The sequence below is a fragment of the Nyctereutes procyonoides genome, unplaced genomic scaffold (assembly GCF_905146905.1).
Source record: "Nyctereutes procyonoides isolate TBG_1078 unplaced genomic scaffold, NYPRO_anot_genome, whole genome shotgun sequence".
In the NCBI taxonomy this organism is placed as follows: Eukaryota; Metazoa; Chordata; class Mammalia; order Carnivora; family Canidae; genus Nyctereutes; species Nyctereutes procyonoides.
The window spans coordinates 1,447,899-1,467,750 of NW_026575035.1; the positions used below are offsets into that span (position 1 = coordinate 1,447,899).

The window sequence follows — 19,852 nt, forward strand, 5'->3', positions numbered from 1 at the left end:
TGGATGCTATTTTCCCAGGCTTTGTTTTCACCCTAGAGAGAAGGCTCACAATTAAAAATGTTCTGAAGTTGCTATACTATCAAGGCTTTAAAAAAAAAAAAAAAAAAAGTAGGTGCTTACTGTTTGCCTCCTCCTGGTGGGGGATGGTACAACGCCACACCACGTAAGCACAGGACTGACCCACGTCCACTGACTGGGTGCCAGCAACAGTTCCTGAATTCTCCAGGAATGCAGTCCCTGCCCCTAGGAGACGGAGAGCCAGGTCAAATCTAAAGGCATATGAATTCCTACTTTCTAACTCAGTGTAATAGGGCTTTCAGACAGAAGCTCTAAACATTTCCAATGATAATGAATTAGTATTAGTGATGGCCTCAACTGTATCCAAACGGAAGAACAAAGCAATTCCCATTTTATGAAATGCTCTTTAAAGAACATGTTTCTCTTTGTATTCCAAAACAAATACCCTGAGGCTGTCAACCCCATTTAAGTTTTGCTTTTTTCCCCCACATCTTGGAGACCTGGTATTGAGGAGGGGATGCTTTTATATGCTTCCTAGAGAATGGAAATAATCTCCTTCTGAGAAATCCCAAGGTTTGCAGGATTTTATTTATTCATTTGCCTGCACAAGATTTCCTGAACATCAGGCTTTAATAAGTTCCCTGGGTAAGACCTCTTCCCAGAGGTGTAGAGTGGTGAAGGCTGTTCTGCATAGTTACAAATGTAACTGGACGCTCAGTCTTTTCTAGCCGAAGGCCATGGACAGAAGGGTGGGGAGAAGACCCTCATTAATTACAGCAATCTTTGAGCTGTTTTTCCCAGATGACCCCATCTTTTCTTCTAATTATCTACATTCTTTTCTCTGTCTTTTCTTGACAGAAAGCTGAGCTCTTCACCTTGTATGAGTCTGCTCATACTGCCATAGCATAATACCATAGACCGGATGGCTTTAAACAACCAAAATGTATCTTCTCACAGTTCTGGAGGCTAGAAGTCCCAGATCTGGGTGCTGGCTAGTTCAGGTCCTGGTGAGAGCTCTTTTCATGGCTGGTAGAGAGCCACCTTCTCACTGTGTTTTTATATGGCCTTTTCTATTGGTGGAGGTGAGGGAGGTGTAGGGGGAGGATGGAGAGAGAGCCCTTTGGTATCTCTTCTTTTAAGGACACTAATCCAATAGGATCAGAGTCCCAGCCTTTTAACATTATTTATCCTTAATTATTTCCTTAAAGACCCTGTTTCCAAGTATAACCACATTAGGGATGACCGTGTCAATGTATGAATCGGGGAGAACACGAACATGTGGTCTATAATGAGCCCATGCAACCAAGAGCAAACTGACCTGCCATCCAAGGGCCATTCCAGGAGGCTCCAGGCTGGAGGGAGGGTCTCCAAACCTAAAATAGCAGTCCTTAATGATGAAATGTTTGGCTGGGTTGCTTTTTATGTTTTTTTTTTTTTAACCTCAAAGGAAAATTCAGAATGGTATATTAAAAGAGATTACCACCAAGACAAGGATCTGTTTTTTCCACTTGAGAGATAGAACATCACAAAGAAAATAAATGTCCCTGATATATTTACAGAAGGACACAACATTCTTACTGCTTTGGTATGAGGCTCAGATGCAAAATCCTGGCTCTGCCATTTAACAAACTTTGACGTCTAGCCAGTCCCATGACCTCTCTTAAGCAATGCCCTCCACTTGAGTCTACCTCAGAGAGGTGTATTGTTGAGCACAGTGCCTAGCACTGGCTCACAGTACAGAACATTATTGCTGCCTGTGATGCATCTCATTGCTGTAATACAGGGCTCAGAAAAAGTGTATTCTATTTAAGATTGACTGGTATATGACCTATATACTCAGCATGGGGGAGAAATCAGCCATGATCTTTGCAGAATAAAGTTCTTTAAACTCAGAATGCCTGGGTGGCTCAGTGGTTGAGCATCTCCCTTCGGTTCAGGTCATGATCCCGGGGTCCTGGGATCGAGTGCCACATCGGGCTCCCCGCAGGGAGCCTGCTTCTCCCTCTGCCTGTGTCTTTGCCTCTCTCTGTGTGACTCTCTTGAATAAATAAAATCTTAATAAATAAATAAAACTAATAAAAAATTTTAAAAAAGGAAAGAAAAAACCAATCTGATAAAGATTGAAATGTGGAGGCCACCGGGAGAGATAGCCAACATAATGCTGCACAGGGCTTTATTTTAGGGCACACCGCATTTCCATCAGCTACATGGCACGATTGAAGAATGGAAAGAGCAGGGCCTTGCATCATTCCGAACTAGTTCCAAGGTCAGCTGGTACGAGACAGACTGTGTTCAAGCACTGGCCCCACCACTTACTGTGTGGCAACTTGACCGAACTTCTCCACTCCCTTATCGAGAAAGTGGACGTGATGGCAGTACTACTTATCCTAGGGTCGTGGTGAAGATGAAAGTAGATAGCACTCAAAGGCACTTAGTGTAACAAGCCCTCGGTAAATTACCACTACTGCTACTTATAACTCCGGGATGCTGTACAGGCCACCTCCCGGCTCGAGGTCTGAATTATCTTATCTACAAAATGCAGATAACAGCACTTCACTTGCAGGGGTTTCTTGAGGATTAAATGAAATCATATATAAACTCAGGCAGCCTGCCTTTCCCATTTGCAAGTGCTAAATAAATGTCCGTTCCCTATCCTGGCTCCCCATTTCTCTCCCCCACCCACGGCCCCCACTAAAATAAAAAGCTAAACCGCGATTGTCTTGCTATTAGAAGTCTCCAGGAAAGCTCACAAATTAGGTCAGATTGGTCCTCACACAGAACTGAGCCCCAGGCCAAGGTGGGAAGTAGGTCCTGGCTTCTGCTGTGTTGGACCCAGCAAAACCTGGGGCTGCAGTGGAATGGGATGGGTTGCAGGGGGGGTGCTGCTATTGGACAGGACCCTGCACGCAGCCCCTGAACGCCTGAGTTCAGAAGGCCATTAGCAGGAATAAAGCCTGGAGGCAGGGGTTATTTTTGTGGTCAGCCCCTGTGGCTCAAACGGTGTTTTTGGAATCTTCAAAATCCTGATCCTCACTCCTTCCTCGAACCAAGCACATTACCAGTTTTCCCATTTCAGTAAATGGCACCACCAGCCCTCCAGCTGCTCAGGCCCGAAGCTAGGATTCAACCTTGACTCCCCTTGATCCATCCTTGATTCTTCTAAAGATGTGTCTTCGTTTTTTTCCCATCCTTCCGTGTGTCCCAGACCCTTCCATGATTCTGCTATGGGCCCAGCCCCTTCCTACCACCGCCGCCACACCCCCGTCTAGATGGCTGGCACATTTTTCCCCCCAAAATAGTGCAAGAGCCTCTTAACCTGACTGCAGGGCTCCTCTCCAGGCTGTCTCCAGTGCATTCTCTAAGGACCCAAAGGGATCTTTTGAAAGCATTAATCAGATGTCTCACTTTAAACTCTCCAATGGCTTCCCTGGCACCTGGAACAACAGTCAAGTCCAATTTCCCCATCACAACCAGGAGGCATAATCTGAATCTATCACCTCTTGTCTTCCTACCCCAACCTCCACAGCGTCTTCTGGCCCCATTGGCACTGTGTACCTCAGAGGCCTCTGTCATTGCTTCCCTCTTCTCCAGAGCACCCTAAAGATAAAAGGCAACCCCTCGGGGCAGGGGGGCCTTCTCACCAGCCAAAATGAATGTGTCCTCTCCCTCAATGAGGCTTTGCCTATTGGCCTATTTTATTTTCTTCAGGCACTTATCACTAAAATGATCTTATTTGTTTGTATTTGTTGTCTGTCTCCCCACTCGAATGTCTGCTCCATGAGAACAGAGACTTGGTGTTGTTCACAGCTGTGTGAACAGTAGTACCTGGTGCATAGTAAGAACTTCGTAAATATTTGTCAAATGAAGAACACCCTATCATCTCATATCCCCCCACATAAAAGAGGTGTGGCAATTTTGCACAATTTAGAACCTTCCACATTATCCCCAGCTGATGGAAGTAGTGTCACTGTCATGTCAACTAAACTTCTGGTTCTCTCACTAAATAAGGCAGTATTTTTGGGAATTTGGGAATTTTATAATAATTTTTAGGTGTTTTTTTAATTGTCTTGACCATTTAAAACAATTCATATGAGCACATTCTAGATAACTACAGTGGCTGTGAACACCTGGAGCATTTGCGCCCTCTGGTTTGCTGTTACACACTCTGGTCAGAGATGGGACACAGGGTAGGTGTGGGGGGATGGGAGGAGGGGGACATTCTGCTCCCAGAAAGACCTACATATCTATCCACATCAAATGCATATAGTGAACTCCAAAGCTTTTATTTTTAAAAAAAGTTACATGTTATCTCACCCCTGGCCCTCAGGCCTACCCAGCTTTAGCAAAAAAGTAAAGACCAATGGTACAGAATAATTCAGAATCATGGCAACAGTGGTTTAAAATGCTAGGTTTTTACTAAGTTTTTAAATTAACATCTAGGAAGATAACACTGATATATATTTCTTTGAATTGAAAGAAAAGAAAAAAATGGTAGCACCTGTCCTAGAGAAATTCAATTCTATAACTATGCCTTAGGAATGTTCCCATGACTCTTAATTGGTCATGGTTCTTCCATGGCCATGTTGGCTTCTACATAATTAAGTTGCTAAATTCATTAAATGTCTGTTCTTCTATATATGGCAATGCTATATATTTCCTTGAGATATAATTTCTTCTTATAAAAATTCGTTTTTTTAGCTGTTGAGAATTCCAGGTGCTGGGACGATATTTAGTATTATGAGAGCAGGTGATGTGAAGGGACTGGTAAGAAATGTAAGAGGAATCAAGAGCAAGGTGCCCTCGTGTTATTATGACTGAGAGACAGAGGTATAATGTGGTCAGGCACATGCTCTGGCACCAGAAGAGCTCACTACAGGGCTAGCTCTGCAGTTACAAGTTCCCTGACCTTGGCCAAGTTATCTAACCTCCCCATGCCTTGGTTTCCTCATCTATAAAGTGAGGAAAAGGGACACCTGGGTGGTTCAGCAGTTGAGCATCTGCCTTCAGCTCAGGGCGTGATCCTGGGGTCTGGGATCGAGTCGCACATCGGGCTCCTTGCAGGGAGCCTGCTTCTCCCTCTCCCCATGTCTCTGCCCCTCTCTCTGTGCCTCTCATGAATGAATAAAACCTGTAAAAAAAAAAAAAAAGTGGGAACAAGAATGATACTTACCACGTGGGGGAGTTGTGACAATTAAAGCTATTGTCAGTGAACCTGGCACATAGCGGGTGGATGACATCTGTTCTTGATTTGCTTGGACTCTTTGCTTGTAGCCTTTATCTCTGTTTGGACCTGACCCTCTGCTGTGTGGATGTCTTATGCAAGAAGCCATTTATTCAGGGGCTGACAATAATCTCGTAGAGCAAAGAGAAGGCCAAGGTCCATGTTGTTTCATTGGCATTGACTGCCCATATAATTTTAGATGACTCTCTTAACCTCTCTAGGTATTTGTCTTTTTTAAAAGGTAGATCATGAGGCTTAGAATAAGTGAGATGCTACTTTAAGGTTTGGAATGTTATTCGAGTGAAAATATGTCACTGTGGGAAACAACTTGGAATACACACGTGAAGTCATGAAGATTTTTTAAGTATTAATTGTTGCTGAGTCTTTTCTGTTTGGAGGGGTGGGGGCGAGGGGTGTTTACATCCTGCCATGAGCATCACCCTATCTGCGTGAACCTACGTCTTTGTGAAGGTGGTACTTCCTCTCCGTGTCTGATGTTGACCATTGCCCATGTGGCAAAGGCTAACTAAATGCATGATGAGGAGAACCCGCCCCATCAACTTTTGTTCCCTGTACTTACCAGGTGTCACCAACACATAACCATCCGGTGGGCACAGGAGAGCAGAGGCAGCACACTCACACGGTCTTGTCCTCCCCACCCAGGGGGACCGTCAGCCTGAGGTATGAGTGCTTGAAACCCCACACTCCTCATCTCGTGGGAATTAACTGAGAAACCGAAGAATAGCAAGGAAAAGAGAAACCAGAGATACGATCTTCCATAAAATTTCCCTGGAATGGACAAAACACCCTTTTTTTTTGTTGCCATGATTGTTGCCTACCCATCAATTATCAAGGAAGATGTGTTGTTGGGCTGGGGAGGAGGAGGCAGGGGATGGTAACAGTTTGCAGTGAGTTTTCTTGCAGAATAGGTAATGGTGATCCCTGGGTCTCTTCAAAGTCATACTGCATTAACCTCTGTATTAAAAGAACTTTAAGGCATAGTTTTTAATACAGATCGAGGAGAAACTCCTCAGGATTCCCTTAGCCAGAATGCTAGAAATTTGAGAAGCAAGATAGCACTTGAAAGCACATATTTAAAACTGAGAAGAGTAAAACTCTCTCCTGGCATTTTTTGTATTTACTTGTCTAATTCAATCCAATGAAGATGGACATGCCCACAAATGGACCAATAGAGTCTTCAGAGTTCTAGCAATGAAGCATGATAGCTAAGCATAGTGGCCATGACAACATCCAGCAGGTGGTAAAGCCTGGGCCTAGCAAGAACCCCTACTAGGGGCGCCTGGATGGCTCAGGGGGTCAAGTGTCTGTCCTCAGGTCATGATCCCAGAGTTCTGGGATCAAGTCCCCACATAGGCTCCCTGCTCTCCCCCCTGCTTGTGACCTCTCTCTCTCTCTCTCTCTCTCATGCTCTCTCTCTCTCTCTCATGCTCTCTCTCAAATAAATAATAATAATAATAATAAATCTATAAAGAAAAAAACCCTACTAGGTTTCTTAATCTTGTCTCATGCTCTTTCGTGGGATTTCAAGCCCTCCAGAGAATGCCCACGGCATAAACGTCCCTTCCCTGTCTTGCAGAAAGCCCCGGGGAGAGGGCAAGAAGTGCCGCAAGGTGTACGGCATGGAGAACCGGGACCTGTGGTGCACGGCTTGCCGCTGGAAGAAGGCCTGCCAGAGGTTCACCGACTGACACACAGGTCCGCCCAGCCGGCAGCCTGGGGGCCACTGTCCTCGCCCTCCACCGCAGGTTCTGGAAAAAACGCTTTTTCTTCTGAACAAAACACACTTGAAGCCCGGGAAAAAAAGCACCTCCAGGAAACTTGGTGGAATGACAGCAAAAAATAAATAAATAAATAAGGTCACCACCCTCACTGCTCTGGCTGAGAATCCAGCGTGGGGCAGCTCTTTTTTTTTTTTCCTTGAAAAGTCAGCTTTTGGGGTTTTTTTTGTTTTGTTTTGTTTTTTGGGGTTTTTTTGTGCTTTTTTGTTTTGTTTTGTTTTTGCCGTACGTCTAGGTCTGGAAAAAAAAAAAAACAACAACAAACGACTGTGGACTTCTGTAGCAATTGAACCAACAAAGCCCATTTTGCCTAGAGAGGAGGCGTATTTTGATAAGCTTTCTGAATCATGCCATCTCTGAGATTTTTTTGACATTAAAAAAAAAGGCTACACGTTATTCAGTAGCATTTGTACAGAGAACAATACCCGCTTTCATTGTGAATAGGACCTTCCCTGTTTCCCACCCGCCCGCAGCAGCGCGCACCACGCTGGGCCGCGGCAGGTGCAGGTTTGGCTCCTCTGTCCTGCTCGTCTGTTCTGGCGTCGAGGAGCGGCGGAGGCGGAGCGGAGCCCGAGCGCCCCGGGGTACGGACACAGACAGGCGGCTGACCCCGCCGCCCACCGGTGAGGCCGGCCCGGCCACCTGGGTAAGCTCGATGCTGCGTTCCGGGGCGTCGCTGCCAGGCTTGCGGGGCATCGGGCCCGCCCTCAAAACCCCACCCCTGACCCGGGTCAGGAACCACAGAGAACTCGGGCTGTCCCCGCAGGTGCGCGGCCCGCGTCCCCATCCGTCCAGAAAGACGTGTGAGCTCACCAAGCCAACATCCGTTCCCAGTGCACTTTCATAGGTTTTATGCTTTAGCATGTCTGGGGGATGGGTTCAGGAACCATATAAACGTGATAGGGGCACGTGGGAGGGTCCCAAATTTTATTTTTCTTATAAAAACGTCGGAACTGTTCGCGAAGCATTTGCTCAGAGGGAACACCAAAAGGAAAATGCGTGTTGGTATAGGAATCTCTCAGTCTAGCAGGGCCAGGGTTTGCACCAGGCCGCACCTGGCGCCCTGGCGCCTATGTTGGTTGGTTGGTTGGTTTCAGGGGTAGTGGTGTGGGGGAGGGGAGCAGTTGTCAGGCTCTCTCTATAAGTTCATCATCTCTCTATCCTACTCTGGACTGCCCTGCATAACGAGTTGTTTCTCCTATACCTATGCAAAGAAGTTTTTTAAAAAGCACCTTATAGGATGCACTGTGTCAGGACGGGGAGCCTACGATCAGCCATAGGAATGTTCGATGAAATTGCACAGAGGAAAATTTAATATATGTTTAGAGACTGTACGTACACTTTTGTTTTAAAGAGTTGAAAGAAGGCATCTAGTAATAACCAATATCCTTTTCCTCTTATGATCGAGGGAAACAGGGGGAGGTTCCGCAGTGTGAGATCCACAACCTGTCCATTCATATATTTGGGCAATTTATTTTTTAGGCTTCCATTTGACTTTTTAAACATTCTTCCTTGGAAGGGATCCTGTTCTCCCCCCTTCGTTCTATTTTTATTTGAAGAACAGTGATTTCAAGAGAGCAGAAAAAGAGCTTCATTTAATTTCATGATTACCAGTCACTAGTAGCTACAGCACCAGCTATAATGTATGTTTTAGTATTTACAAGGTCAGCCAGGAAAGGGCTTTTTTTCTTTAAGTGCAGGAATGCATTTGCATCCTCAACCCCAGCATTTCTTTTCTCCTTCCTGGAGTCCTGTTGCTCTGCCTACAGACACCCTCTGCTGTGGCATGATGCTCTCTGGCCTGGCCCAGGAGGCCTGAGCTGCAGGTGGACTGCCCAGTGGCCACAACGAGCCCAGAGCTGAAGAATCATTTGAGCAGGTTCACTGTGTACGGAAGTGATGGTTCGCTGAGATGCAATCCCAGAGCAGAGGTTTTCCTCTTCGGTGAAGCTCTCTGACCCAAGATCTCTGGATTAAGTCATCCAGCAAAAACAAAGTGATGGGGGGCTAAATCTATCCTCTCCAGCCCCCAGGACTTTGGATCACAAGGAGGAAGAGGTCTTTTCTGTGAAGCAGTCAGTCCTGGAGTGAGGTTTTGTGGCTGTCCCCCAGAGATGCAGCCCGTGATGAGTTCTGAGCGCTGGCCTGGAGGAACCAAGCTCAGGCCTTCCTTGGTTTTTAGCCAATACACAAGGGGTAAGCAGAAGTGTAAAGCTGAATGCAGCTTCCCTGGGATTTCTTCTTTCTAAAGCCTTTTTTACATGTACTCTTCTGCATCTCCTACCCACATAGGGACTCCCTTCTGCCAACTGGCCCTGATCCCTGTGTACCTTCTTTCCAAGTGTGCACAGACCCTCAGTAGCTTCCTGCACACACAGACATCCTTTCTTTGTATCAAGACATGTAATAACTAGAGAACCATCAAAATTCACCTGGCTGGCCTTGGGAAAAAAAAAAAAGTGATTAACTTCTTGCAAGCCACCCAGAAAGCTATGAACTGCAATCTACAGCACTGATTGTAAAAGCTAAAATTAAAAAGAAAAAAGTCATAGACTATTTTGTTATATTTTGGAATTAAATGAAGTGCCAAATTGAGCCCGACATTCATTTTATGCCATCTCTGTTGTACCACGTTTTTTTAATGTTTTCATTTGGGAAGGAGAGGCAGAGGACAGGTGGCAAGGGTGGTCAGTCCCACAACATGCCGGCTGATTTACTGGAGTTCCGTCCATCCCAGGGATCTCAGACACCTGTCTGTGCAAAAGGAATGGCAATACAAAGGATTCTGGACCCAAAGTATTTTCAAACAAGGCGTGCTATAGCCTTTTGACCTTTCTCTCCCTTGATACACCTTCCTTCAGAAAATAGCTCTCATCTCTGTCTAAAGAAGGCATTTCATACTAATGGACAGGCATTCTTCAGATAGGAGCTACAAGGCAAGGAGAATTCATCAGGCCATAGTTTTAAGCTATAGTCCTTCCCAGAGGATGTGTGCTCATTTATGGGAAGCAATGTGACAAGTTGGAGAAAACACCAGGGTAGCAAGTGGGGTGCATTGGGGACCAGAGAGGAGGTAAGAGGCCTATGGACATCTGGCTCCCACTCATCTTCTTAATGCTGGTCGTCCCTGGGCACCTCCGAGGGAGCCATCATGTTGTCCCTCCAGGGGACAGAGCAAGCAGAGATCTCCCTTAAGGGAGGCAGCTCTGACCAGGGATATAGGGCCGCTGCGCACATCTGTGGGGGGGCGCGGACTTCCCACCTCACCTGCTGGCAGGTTTCCCCTCTTGGCTGGGAAAAGCCAGTGTCAAGAATGCAGTGGGTTTCCTGACCAAGTGGGTGCTCAGCTGTGGAGTTGCCTGTCAGCAGCTCCATGCCCCAAGGTGCCCTTTCTCCACGCCCCAAGGTGACTGGACAAGGAATCCTTGTCCAGTCATAACCGTGTTGCAGATGAAAACTTTCAATAGACCAGGATGGGTGTTATGGTTCTCGGGCATTCCAAAATCTTTACATGAAATAGTTCCGTGAGTGTTGCAAAAGATTTCTGGAGCTGAAATGCCCTCTATCAGATTTCAAGGTCACTTGAGTTTCAGTGTCACTCTAAACCACACTTTTGAAAGCCGCCCTGGGTTCTGAATTAGCCCGCGTGGCTGAACCCATTTCCTCCTTCATCAGACTTCACTGGCAAATGAAAGAGCAGCATCCACTTGAGAATGTGGAGAGAGAGGTGGCAAGAACTGTACAAACAGGAGAGAATACCTTGAGAATAGTAGCAAAATACTGTAAATAATATTCATTTCCTCAGGGAAAATTAAAGGGTATGTGAAAGATAGATTTGGGAGATCCTACGAGTAGAAAGACTTTTATTATCTCTAGTGTCTCTTCAAGTCAGAACAGCTTGGTGTTTGGGGGGTTTGTTCTGTTTCTGTTTCTAATGAACATGATCATTATTTCAAGACAAATTTACATGAACCGGACAGTGTCAACTTTTGGAGTTGTGGAGGAATGTTCTGTGTTTCTTCGTAGCTGACCTGCAGTCTGAGGCTGACACTTGAACCACAGGCACAGTCCCTGGCAGGTATTCATAGGCTCGTGTAAGGCTTTTTCTGAATGTAATTGTGAATACGAAGCCTTGGTGTTCCTCTTTATAATCACCCGGTTGGACGACTGCACGCAGATATTCCATAGGTGGAAGCTGTTAAAGACGTGTGTTTTGCTTTAATAGCGTGTTAAGGAGCAAACTTCCATGGACTTGTATGGACAAGGTGCTGCTTTTTCTCATGACCCTATAGAATTTCCATCGACCACATCAACTGTAGCGTTGACCTGTATGAACACAGGGAAGGATTTGTGCATACAAATGAGAGGAAACAGAGCAGAATTCATGAATATGGATGAGGATGTGGATCATTCTGGAGAAGGCACTAGGTCCACGGGTCAACTGGAAATTTCATTTCTCTAAGAAAATAATCCTACCAGCGGCACGCACACTCTCCCTATTCCTCGTACCTGTGGGGATTCCTCCGTACTGGAACTGTTGCGTTGTGTCTTTTTGCATTGTAACTCGTCAAACCAGAAGTCAGTAAATAAAACGAGATTAGCACTTTTAGGTACCAATTGTATCAGTAAGTAATGCACACCAGTAGAGCAAGAAAGTATAAAGTGTATTTAAGACCAACCGGTTTGTTTATGGGGACTGACTGAAAAGGCCCATCTCCAATGATACCCATGCTTTAAAAGGTGTACCTATCATAGGGCTGGAAATCAAAATGGGAATTGTACTTCCAGTCCCGTTTTTGTAAATAGTTGCTTTTTTTTTTTTTTTGAAGACAATCTCATGTTTTATAACTTTTCTTGTAGGTCTGAGAGTCACAATGGTAATGTGCTGTGTCAAAATGTAATCTTAAATGCGATAATGATTATAACTTAATTTTCCAAATAAGACAAGAACTATACCGCGTTAGGCTTCTACGATTCTGAGAGACATGACACTTTTATAATAAGCATTAGTACTTAACTTCTCAAGTTAGCAGAACTGGAACTATTTTACAAGATGCAGTGTTTTGTAATCACAAAGAACATGAACATTTTGTGGGAAATGACCTTGGTTTTATACATTGTAGCCTATTTTTTAAAATACAGTATTTACCAGACAGGAAGTGTAAGTATTATAAGCAATTCCTGCTCTCCAAACAAAGGGCTATGCCTCTTTTAAGCAAGTGTTTTGATGCATATCTTTTCAATGAACCCTCTGCAGCAAGGGTAGAAATGCAGATCAAATGGAAAGAGTATCACAAGAGAGTCAAGAGAGCAACAGCTACTCCTTTTATCATCGCCAGTGTGTTTGCAAAGTATGATAGAGAAAGACACTTTAGGAATCATCCTATGCATCTTAAGTCAGAAAAAAAAATGTTACTAGATATGCTTGTAGGCAATGGGAGAAAATTCTTGGAATTTTGGAAATTCCTTAGTATAAAATGAGTTTCTGTCACAAAGATAAGCTTACCACACGCCTGCATCTAACCAGCAAGTATCATCGGGTGGTAATCTCTAAAACCGTGGTATGGAAGCCCAAAGATAGAATTTTGAGGTGATTGGTGGTGTTTAAAATAAGTTTTTCCTCAGCACTAACTAAATAACCTTAACTTCCTTATCAAAGCAAATGCTTGACTTTTCACGAGAACATTTGAACAGACGTGCGAGGTTGTCATCGCAAAGTCACTGTGTTCCCAAGGGTCGGGAAACTAGGGAGGGAGCCATGGAGAGTTTATTAACTGCACAAATAATTTTGAGCTTTGCCAAAACCATTTCATAATGCTGTACAGCTTTTTCTAGCCCACTCGCTGTTTAAGAAAGAAAGAGAGAGAAAAAGAAAGAAAAGAAAGAAAGAAAGAAAGAAGAAAGAAAGAAAGAAAGAAAGAAAGCATCTTTTCTTTCTAAGATTTCAGTAACTCAAAAGCTAGACTAATTAGCAGTATGCAGAAAACATCAAAAGAAAAGCTGGGATAGAATGACCGTATACCCATTGAGCAATTCCTATGAAGTAGTCAGAGGGTCACTCAGACCTTGCTTTCCAACAGGCTTTAGAATCTGCACACATGAGGACTAGAATTGCATAGAGATGGGGAAAACCGTGTACAGCCTTGACTCCTGGTCTCTGAGATGAGGCAGTCTGCAAATCTCTGACTTCATTCCCTTGACTGTCTCCATTGTTAGCATTAAATCCCCCAAGAAGTGCTTATTGCTGTATGGTTTTGAACCAAATCCGTCTTGCTTCTTTTTAAAATGGCAGCTAGGAAGCTTCTCTGGGTTAATAGCAGAAGCCTTAGAAAAGCCAGGCAGGATCTGTAAATGAACGATTCAGATCAGGCGAAACAGGGACACTACGGAATGGTGGAGATCATTGTGAACTAGAGAGCCCATGACCCCATTGCATGCAGCAACCAGCTCTAGACAATCAGAACCATGCAGAAATCAGGCCCAGGGCTGCTAGATCTTCTGACTTGGAAATATGATGTTACCTGACATTTAAGTGTTGACAACTAACTCAAATTCTTGGCCAACACTGTGCAGACCAAAGAGAACCTGTCTACGGGCAGAGGCGGCCTCTGGCCACCAGTCTCACCTGTTGGGGAAAGCACATCTCACATCCCATGTCCCCTGGGTCAGATTCCTCCCTCAGCCCCCACAAACTCACCTGTTAGTACTCTCTGGGCACCTAAAATCAAAGAAGGGAAGGAGGTCAGTTCTCCCAAGAAATCATTCTCATGGAAGACTTGAATATAAAACCTTAAACCAGCCTTGCCTCGGATCCAAATACGCTGAAGGACTATCCAGCTCTCCCTCTGCCCCCCTCTGGCGTGCCCAGGCCACATCCCAAAGCACTGAAGAACCGTCACCCCACCTTAAGTTTTCACCTACCGTGACCACTGTGATGAGGGGCTGGCAAGGAGCAGCCTTGTGCCTTCAGAGAAGGCAGCCAGGAGCCCCCGCAGTTTGAGATCGCACACTCCGCCAGCCCCTCCACACCCCTTCCCGCTCCAGTAGTTTTCCAGTAGTTTTCATTCCAGCGTAGAATTTCCATTGTTGCATCTCCAACATAGCACCATCCTTGCTCCAGAACTGGTAGGTATTTTAGAGTGTCCACTAACCCCCCAAAAAGAGTTTTTCCACATAGAAAACCTTAGCGTCTCTGTCTGAGGGCAAAGACAAAATGGGAATAAATGTGTCATGGAAAAAAATGAGAAGATGCTGCTTTTGCTCAGATGGACTGACTTTAGACTGTGTCTTACACCAGAGTCCTGATGGCATTGGGATAATCCCTAACCCTTTCACATATACAAAAAGATATGTCTCTTTCCAATACATTATTTCCTTTGACATTCCTAAGGACCCAGTGTAGAGTAGGAGTATTTAGGATCACCTCCAAGGCCAACCCAGGGTAGTGTTATGTCTATGAGTCAGCCTTATCGCTGCCCAAAGGGAGAAGGGGAAGAATTTGGAAAAGCACTTGGCTTGGACCTAAGTCTTCCAGAAGCTAAACCGGAAAAGACCCAGGCCCCCACCAGGTTCTCAATCCGCCCTCTCAGCCCTGGCCCTTCAGCATAGAAAAAAGAAGCACATGCTCATTCATGTTGTCACATGCCAACTGAATCATCCCTGGCTGTCCCCCGTTATGGTGCTGCCGTGTCCCAACTCCCAAAGTTCCAGCCAGCTGAGTGGTCAGTTAATTATAGGAGTTTCTCAGCTAACGTGATGTTCTGAGTAAAAGCTTTGCCTTCTTGGGGAAAAAAAATTATTTTGCTGCTATCATTCAACATTGGTTGTCCTTGTAAACGTAAATCGCTGCCAGAAAATTTTAAAACTACTCAAATGGGCAATGTTGAATGATCAAATCAGAAAGGACTGTCAACTCAAAGTTGGAAACACTTGGGGAGATGGTTAAGTCACGTTTAAAACATGAATGCTGTTTAAACAACCTTGTCAGCACCTGAGATTTCTGTCCGTGTGACTATTAAAAGGCTGCATCCACCAACAAAGAGGTCACACGAGCCCTTTCTCCCTTTAGTTTACCAGGCTTCATAGGGCGAGTTTAGGGTGAAGCCACTCACAGGGAGTGCGGCTGTGGAGCTAGAAGGGGCCTACACCATGGTGACCTGCCACCTGCTTCACTCTGATAAATGATGTGTTTATCATCTGTCTGAGGATACAGTGCTGGAGGAGGGAACACTCGGGCACTTTCCTCCTGTGCTGGCAAAGCAGCCAGTTCTGCAATGGTGACACCCAAGCCACAGGAGCGGCAGGGCTTAGCAAACGAGCAGGAAGCTGAGGTTCCAGTAGAAGATGACTATAGATTCTGAAAGCAGGCGGAGATTGGGAATTTGACCCTCACACTGTATTCCTTGCTTTTTAAAAATGTTCTTTCATATTGGGCGCTGTTCACGTCCTTATTAATGGCCAGCTTCCAAAGGGAAAAAAATCCCTTTTATTTATAGTATGAAAATGTTGAAAGTTAATTCTTGAGCCTAAGTGTTACATTTCCTTACTAAGGGCAATTGCCTGATTTTTTTAATTCAGAAAGTTTACCATAGTAGAAAGCAGCAACTCCTGAAAAAGGCAGGAGAGCTGTCATGAAAGAAAATTTTCTTAAAAAAAAAAAAAAAAAAAGTTGCTCGTCTGTTTTCTCCTGAATTCTTTCTACCTCTCTGACTCAAGAGGAAAACCAGGACTCTGGAGAAGAAATTGAGCAGAGAGAGACAGAGAGAGAGAGAGAACAGTCCCCATTCTGGTGACTGGTCTCACACACCCACCCCCACCCACCCCAGCTTGGCAACCACGTCCTGTCCACTCGCATAACCTTACTGAGGCCATGCTGTTATTATGTAAATTCCTTTCCCAAAATTCCAAATTAAACACTTTTGCTTCTGTGCTGCTGACTTCCTCACTCTCCAATTAAGGTCCAAGGGGAGAAATATTACTGTAACTTGTATGTGAGGTTCAGTCAGTGAGGCTCCCCTCTTCCTTCTGACAAAAATTTCCATCTGTCTGAGCAGTTCCGGGCGATCATTCAGAGAGCAGGTCAGTCAGCATGCAGCCTGCAGTCCTCATCACAAGAGATTCAGACTCGCTGATAAAGACAAGACATAGATCTAATCCTTTCACCTGGACTCAAAGCTCTCCACCCAAGTCACCTCCGACCAGGCCTGTCCATGGGGAAAGCCAACTGTGTGATCAGAACCAACATGGAAGGACAGAAGAAAAGAGCTTCATATTGAATTTCCCTGGGCCCTGACCTCTGCCCATAATGATACAGCTTGAAAATTGACTTGGCCTTTATTGTGTGAAAAGAAAGTGGCTCCTGCAAGGTGTAATTGTTTTAACTTGATGCTCATGCAAGGAGATGACTACTCCAATCTGCTCTCACTGTTAAGCACTTGTCCCTCACCCTGGTGGAGCCCTCTTCCCATGCTTTGGGCCCACGTGGCCAAGAGAGCAAAGAAAAAGGTAGAGCTTTGGGGGCCAGCAGCACCAGAGTCGGAATTACCCCTCAGGGATCTACAGTGTAGTGTAATTATAAACTAACCCCCTTCCAAAAAAAAAAAAAGGATGCATCACTTTGCAGATTACAAACCCTTGCTTTGCTTTTTACGCCTTTTTATCCTACTCTCTGCTAATTGGAAATCAACGACTGTGACTTGACCAAGCCCTGTGATGATAGCAAAGCCCCTTCTTCCAAAGTATCCCAACTGTCTGAGGAACCTCTGTGATCACTGGTAGAAAGCTTTAGAATAGACTTAGATTTTTAGGAAAGAACTCAATACCCCCAAAATGTTCCATGACTTCAATAACTGAAAATGCTCTGGGTGTAAAACAACCCAGGAATGTGGATTATATATGTTTTTAAAAAAAATGCCATTAATCAATATTTTCCTACAACATGACCTAGAATTCCTATTTTTGTAATTAATGGTTGGACGATGGTCAGCCATTTAAACATAGGCTCTCTGGAATAACCAGATACTAGTGTAGTTTCCAAAGTGTTTCATGTCTCAAAATCTATATACTTAGAAGAAGAACTCAGGATAAGAAAAAAATCGCTAGGTCCCAAAGGGTTCATGACCATCATCAAATGCAACTACCGAGTGGCCTACGGTCATCTTTCTCAAATGAAGGGGCTGAGGAGCGAGAGAATAAGTTATCACAAACCCTCCGTTGCCCTTTGTCCATGGTAAGGTTTTTTAAAAACAAAAACAAAACAAAAAAATAACAACAAAGAAAAAACCTCTACTTCTCAAAATTAAGCCATCTTTTAAATTGTTTTCTACACCAAATCTAAAATGTGATCATGAAATTATACAATATTTCAAATGGGGTATTTAGTGGAAATGTTGTCAGTAGAAAGCATTGCTTTTTGAGTGCCTGCTAATCGAGGAAAGCCAGACTGAAGAGAAAGAAGCAGTCCCTCCTGTGTGATGCCAGTGGTAAAATGACAGGCGTTAATTTGTAATTGGGCACGAATTCAAAAGCAATGTGGCGATGCTATCCGATTTTTAGAGATCTTTTGGAATACAATCTTACCACCATTTGGAGGTAAGTAAGTACTTGCTTACAAAAGTCTTTTAATATTAGTGAATGAATGTATAAAGTTACAAACTATGCATTTTCAAAGAGTAACGTGTATTTTGTATCAAATCCAAGTAAATTTTTTTCATAGACTTATCACAAACACAAATTATTCAAAATAAACTTGAACACATAACATTACGGGAATGTGGGACTCCCATCTATACTCTTCCAGCTGATATTTTTAAAGATCGCACATTGAAATTTCAAACTCTAAACAACTCCAGCCATTAAGGTAAATAAATAGGAAATGGTTTCTATTTTACTTCTTAAGCAGGAATGAGAAATGCTGGTTGTTACAAAACGTGCACAGTTTTTTGAAGGTGGATGTTCTAGTAACCTTGGATTAACAGGCAAACGAAACTGCATAAGGTTAATGAGCGTCGCATTGGAGAAAAAATAGCAGAGGTTGTGTCTGTTGTGTTGAATTTTCAATCTGAGAACAAAAACTACTCTCCAAAGGGTTTGGGTTATAGCCATTTCAAAGAACAAAATATAAAAATGCTGTCCATCAAAGCAAATCATCCGGCTTTTTTCAAAAGTACATGGAGATAATGACTTACATTTCTGGAACGTCCAGATAGAATATACACACATATCTTCAGCCCTCTTGCTGATTTTTTATTCCCATGAAACCCTTCCCCGAATAATTTATCCTTGCTCCTTAATTAGTGCTTTACTACGTTACTCAGCATGAAAAAATATTCTTTCCCTTCATCTGACAATGTTGAAATAAAGAACTCATTTCTCTGCCATCCTAGTTTTCGTCTATGTCCGTTGAGAAAGTTTCTCAACTGTTTGTAGAAATATGAAAAATAAGGAAAAACGCACTTCTAAACCTGGTACTTACGGTTATACTGGATATGTTTGCTACCTATTTAGAAGTTACTGGGGGTGGGGATGTGTCTTTTTTATATGATTTTTAGCCAAATTCAGATGTTCTGATACTACATTTCTGAATACCTATCTGACTGTAAATACAGCCTGTGGAGGTTCAGGTTAATAAACCTTTTATGTGACTGTTCCTCAGACATGCTCCTTGCCAGCTTTTGGCACATTGTACATAGATTTGTTGAATGTTTCAATGATGTTGTTTTTCTAAATGCTGTTCTCTAAAAACTTTTTGAATGTTTTTTGCTTTCCATTGTTTGGGACTTTGTGTGTTGGTTTAAAATAAATAAATAAATGTTTCCTAAATATTTAACACCAGGAAAAAGATTTACAATAAACTGGTGCTAATTGAAATAGAAGACAAATTTCAGATTTGAAGACTTACGATATAAAATGTTCACACCAGTTAAACTAAACTGCACTTTCCCAAGGGGACAGCTAGTATCTACCTGCAATGGGCAGCAGTAGGACCACTGAATGTTTACAGTTTCTGTGGCCCATTTAAGTGTAGAACATAAAGATGGCACTGTCCCCCCAGAGTTGAGGATTTGCCACATTGGTCCTATGGAAGCATTTAAGTAGAAGTAAAGGCTTATAGTAAGAATCAATTTAGTAATAGTCTTCTGGTCTTTGGACTTTCATGTTCTGTAATGCTTAGCTGTAACAATGAATATGGTGTTGCCAATGTAGTCTGACATCATCGTTGACCTGTACTTATTGCGTGTATGGTTCTACCTTGGGTTGCACTGGCACATGCCAAGCCGGAACACTGGACTTTCAATAAGACCATTCTGACTTCTACAGTGTCCACACACATGAATTTAAATGCACTTGTAACTGGTTAATTACCATGGAGTCTAACTTCCACTTAATAAAAAGTTTTTGTGTATCTGCTTCTATTGGAGGGCTGTTTATTTAAGTAAAGGATAACTAACTCATACCCGAGAAAGGCTCATTAAGGACAGAGGGTTGGAGGTTTTACCTACAGTTGTAAAAAAGAATTTAAAACCAAAGGGATGTCTTCCCCGTACCAATGTTCATCATCAAAGCTATCTTTAGAAATGTGGAAGACACATCTCTCTTCCAGAGTTTAGCCCTAATAACTACAACTCAAGCCCACTCCCCAGGCCATGACTGCCCAGGTATGTTAGCTGCTCACCCTGTGCTGCTAGTCCTGTTGTACCACACATGTAGACACAACCTGGCAAAGAGAGGAAAGGTGATGTCTATTCTTGTGCCAAGCTAGCCTGGAGACCTGCCCACAGACCAAGGCTGGGTCCACTAGAACTTGATGTATTCA

The 19,852-nt window shown here is 43.8% G+C and overlaps 1 protein-coding gene across 2 annotated transcripts in view; it reads left to right on the forward strand.

Annotated features, from left to right (window-relative positions):
• Window positions 1-19,441, forward strand: part of ZNF704 (zinc finger protein 704) — a 232,448-nt gene extending 213,007 nt beyond the window's left edge. For both annotated transcript variants that reach the window (XM_055318216.1, XM_055318217.1), the window contains exons 8-9: window positions 5,823-5,920; window positions 6,837-19,441. In XM_055318216.1, coding sequence (XP_055174191.1) covers window positions 5,823-5,920; window positions 6,837-6,948 — 210 coding nt within the window. In that variant the 3' untranslated portion in view covers window positions 6,949-19,441. The remainder of the gene's footprint in view (window positions 1-5,822; window positions 5,921-6,836) is intronic.
• Window positions 19,442-19,852: the final 411 nt, after the last annotated feature.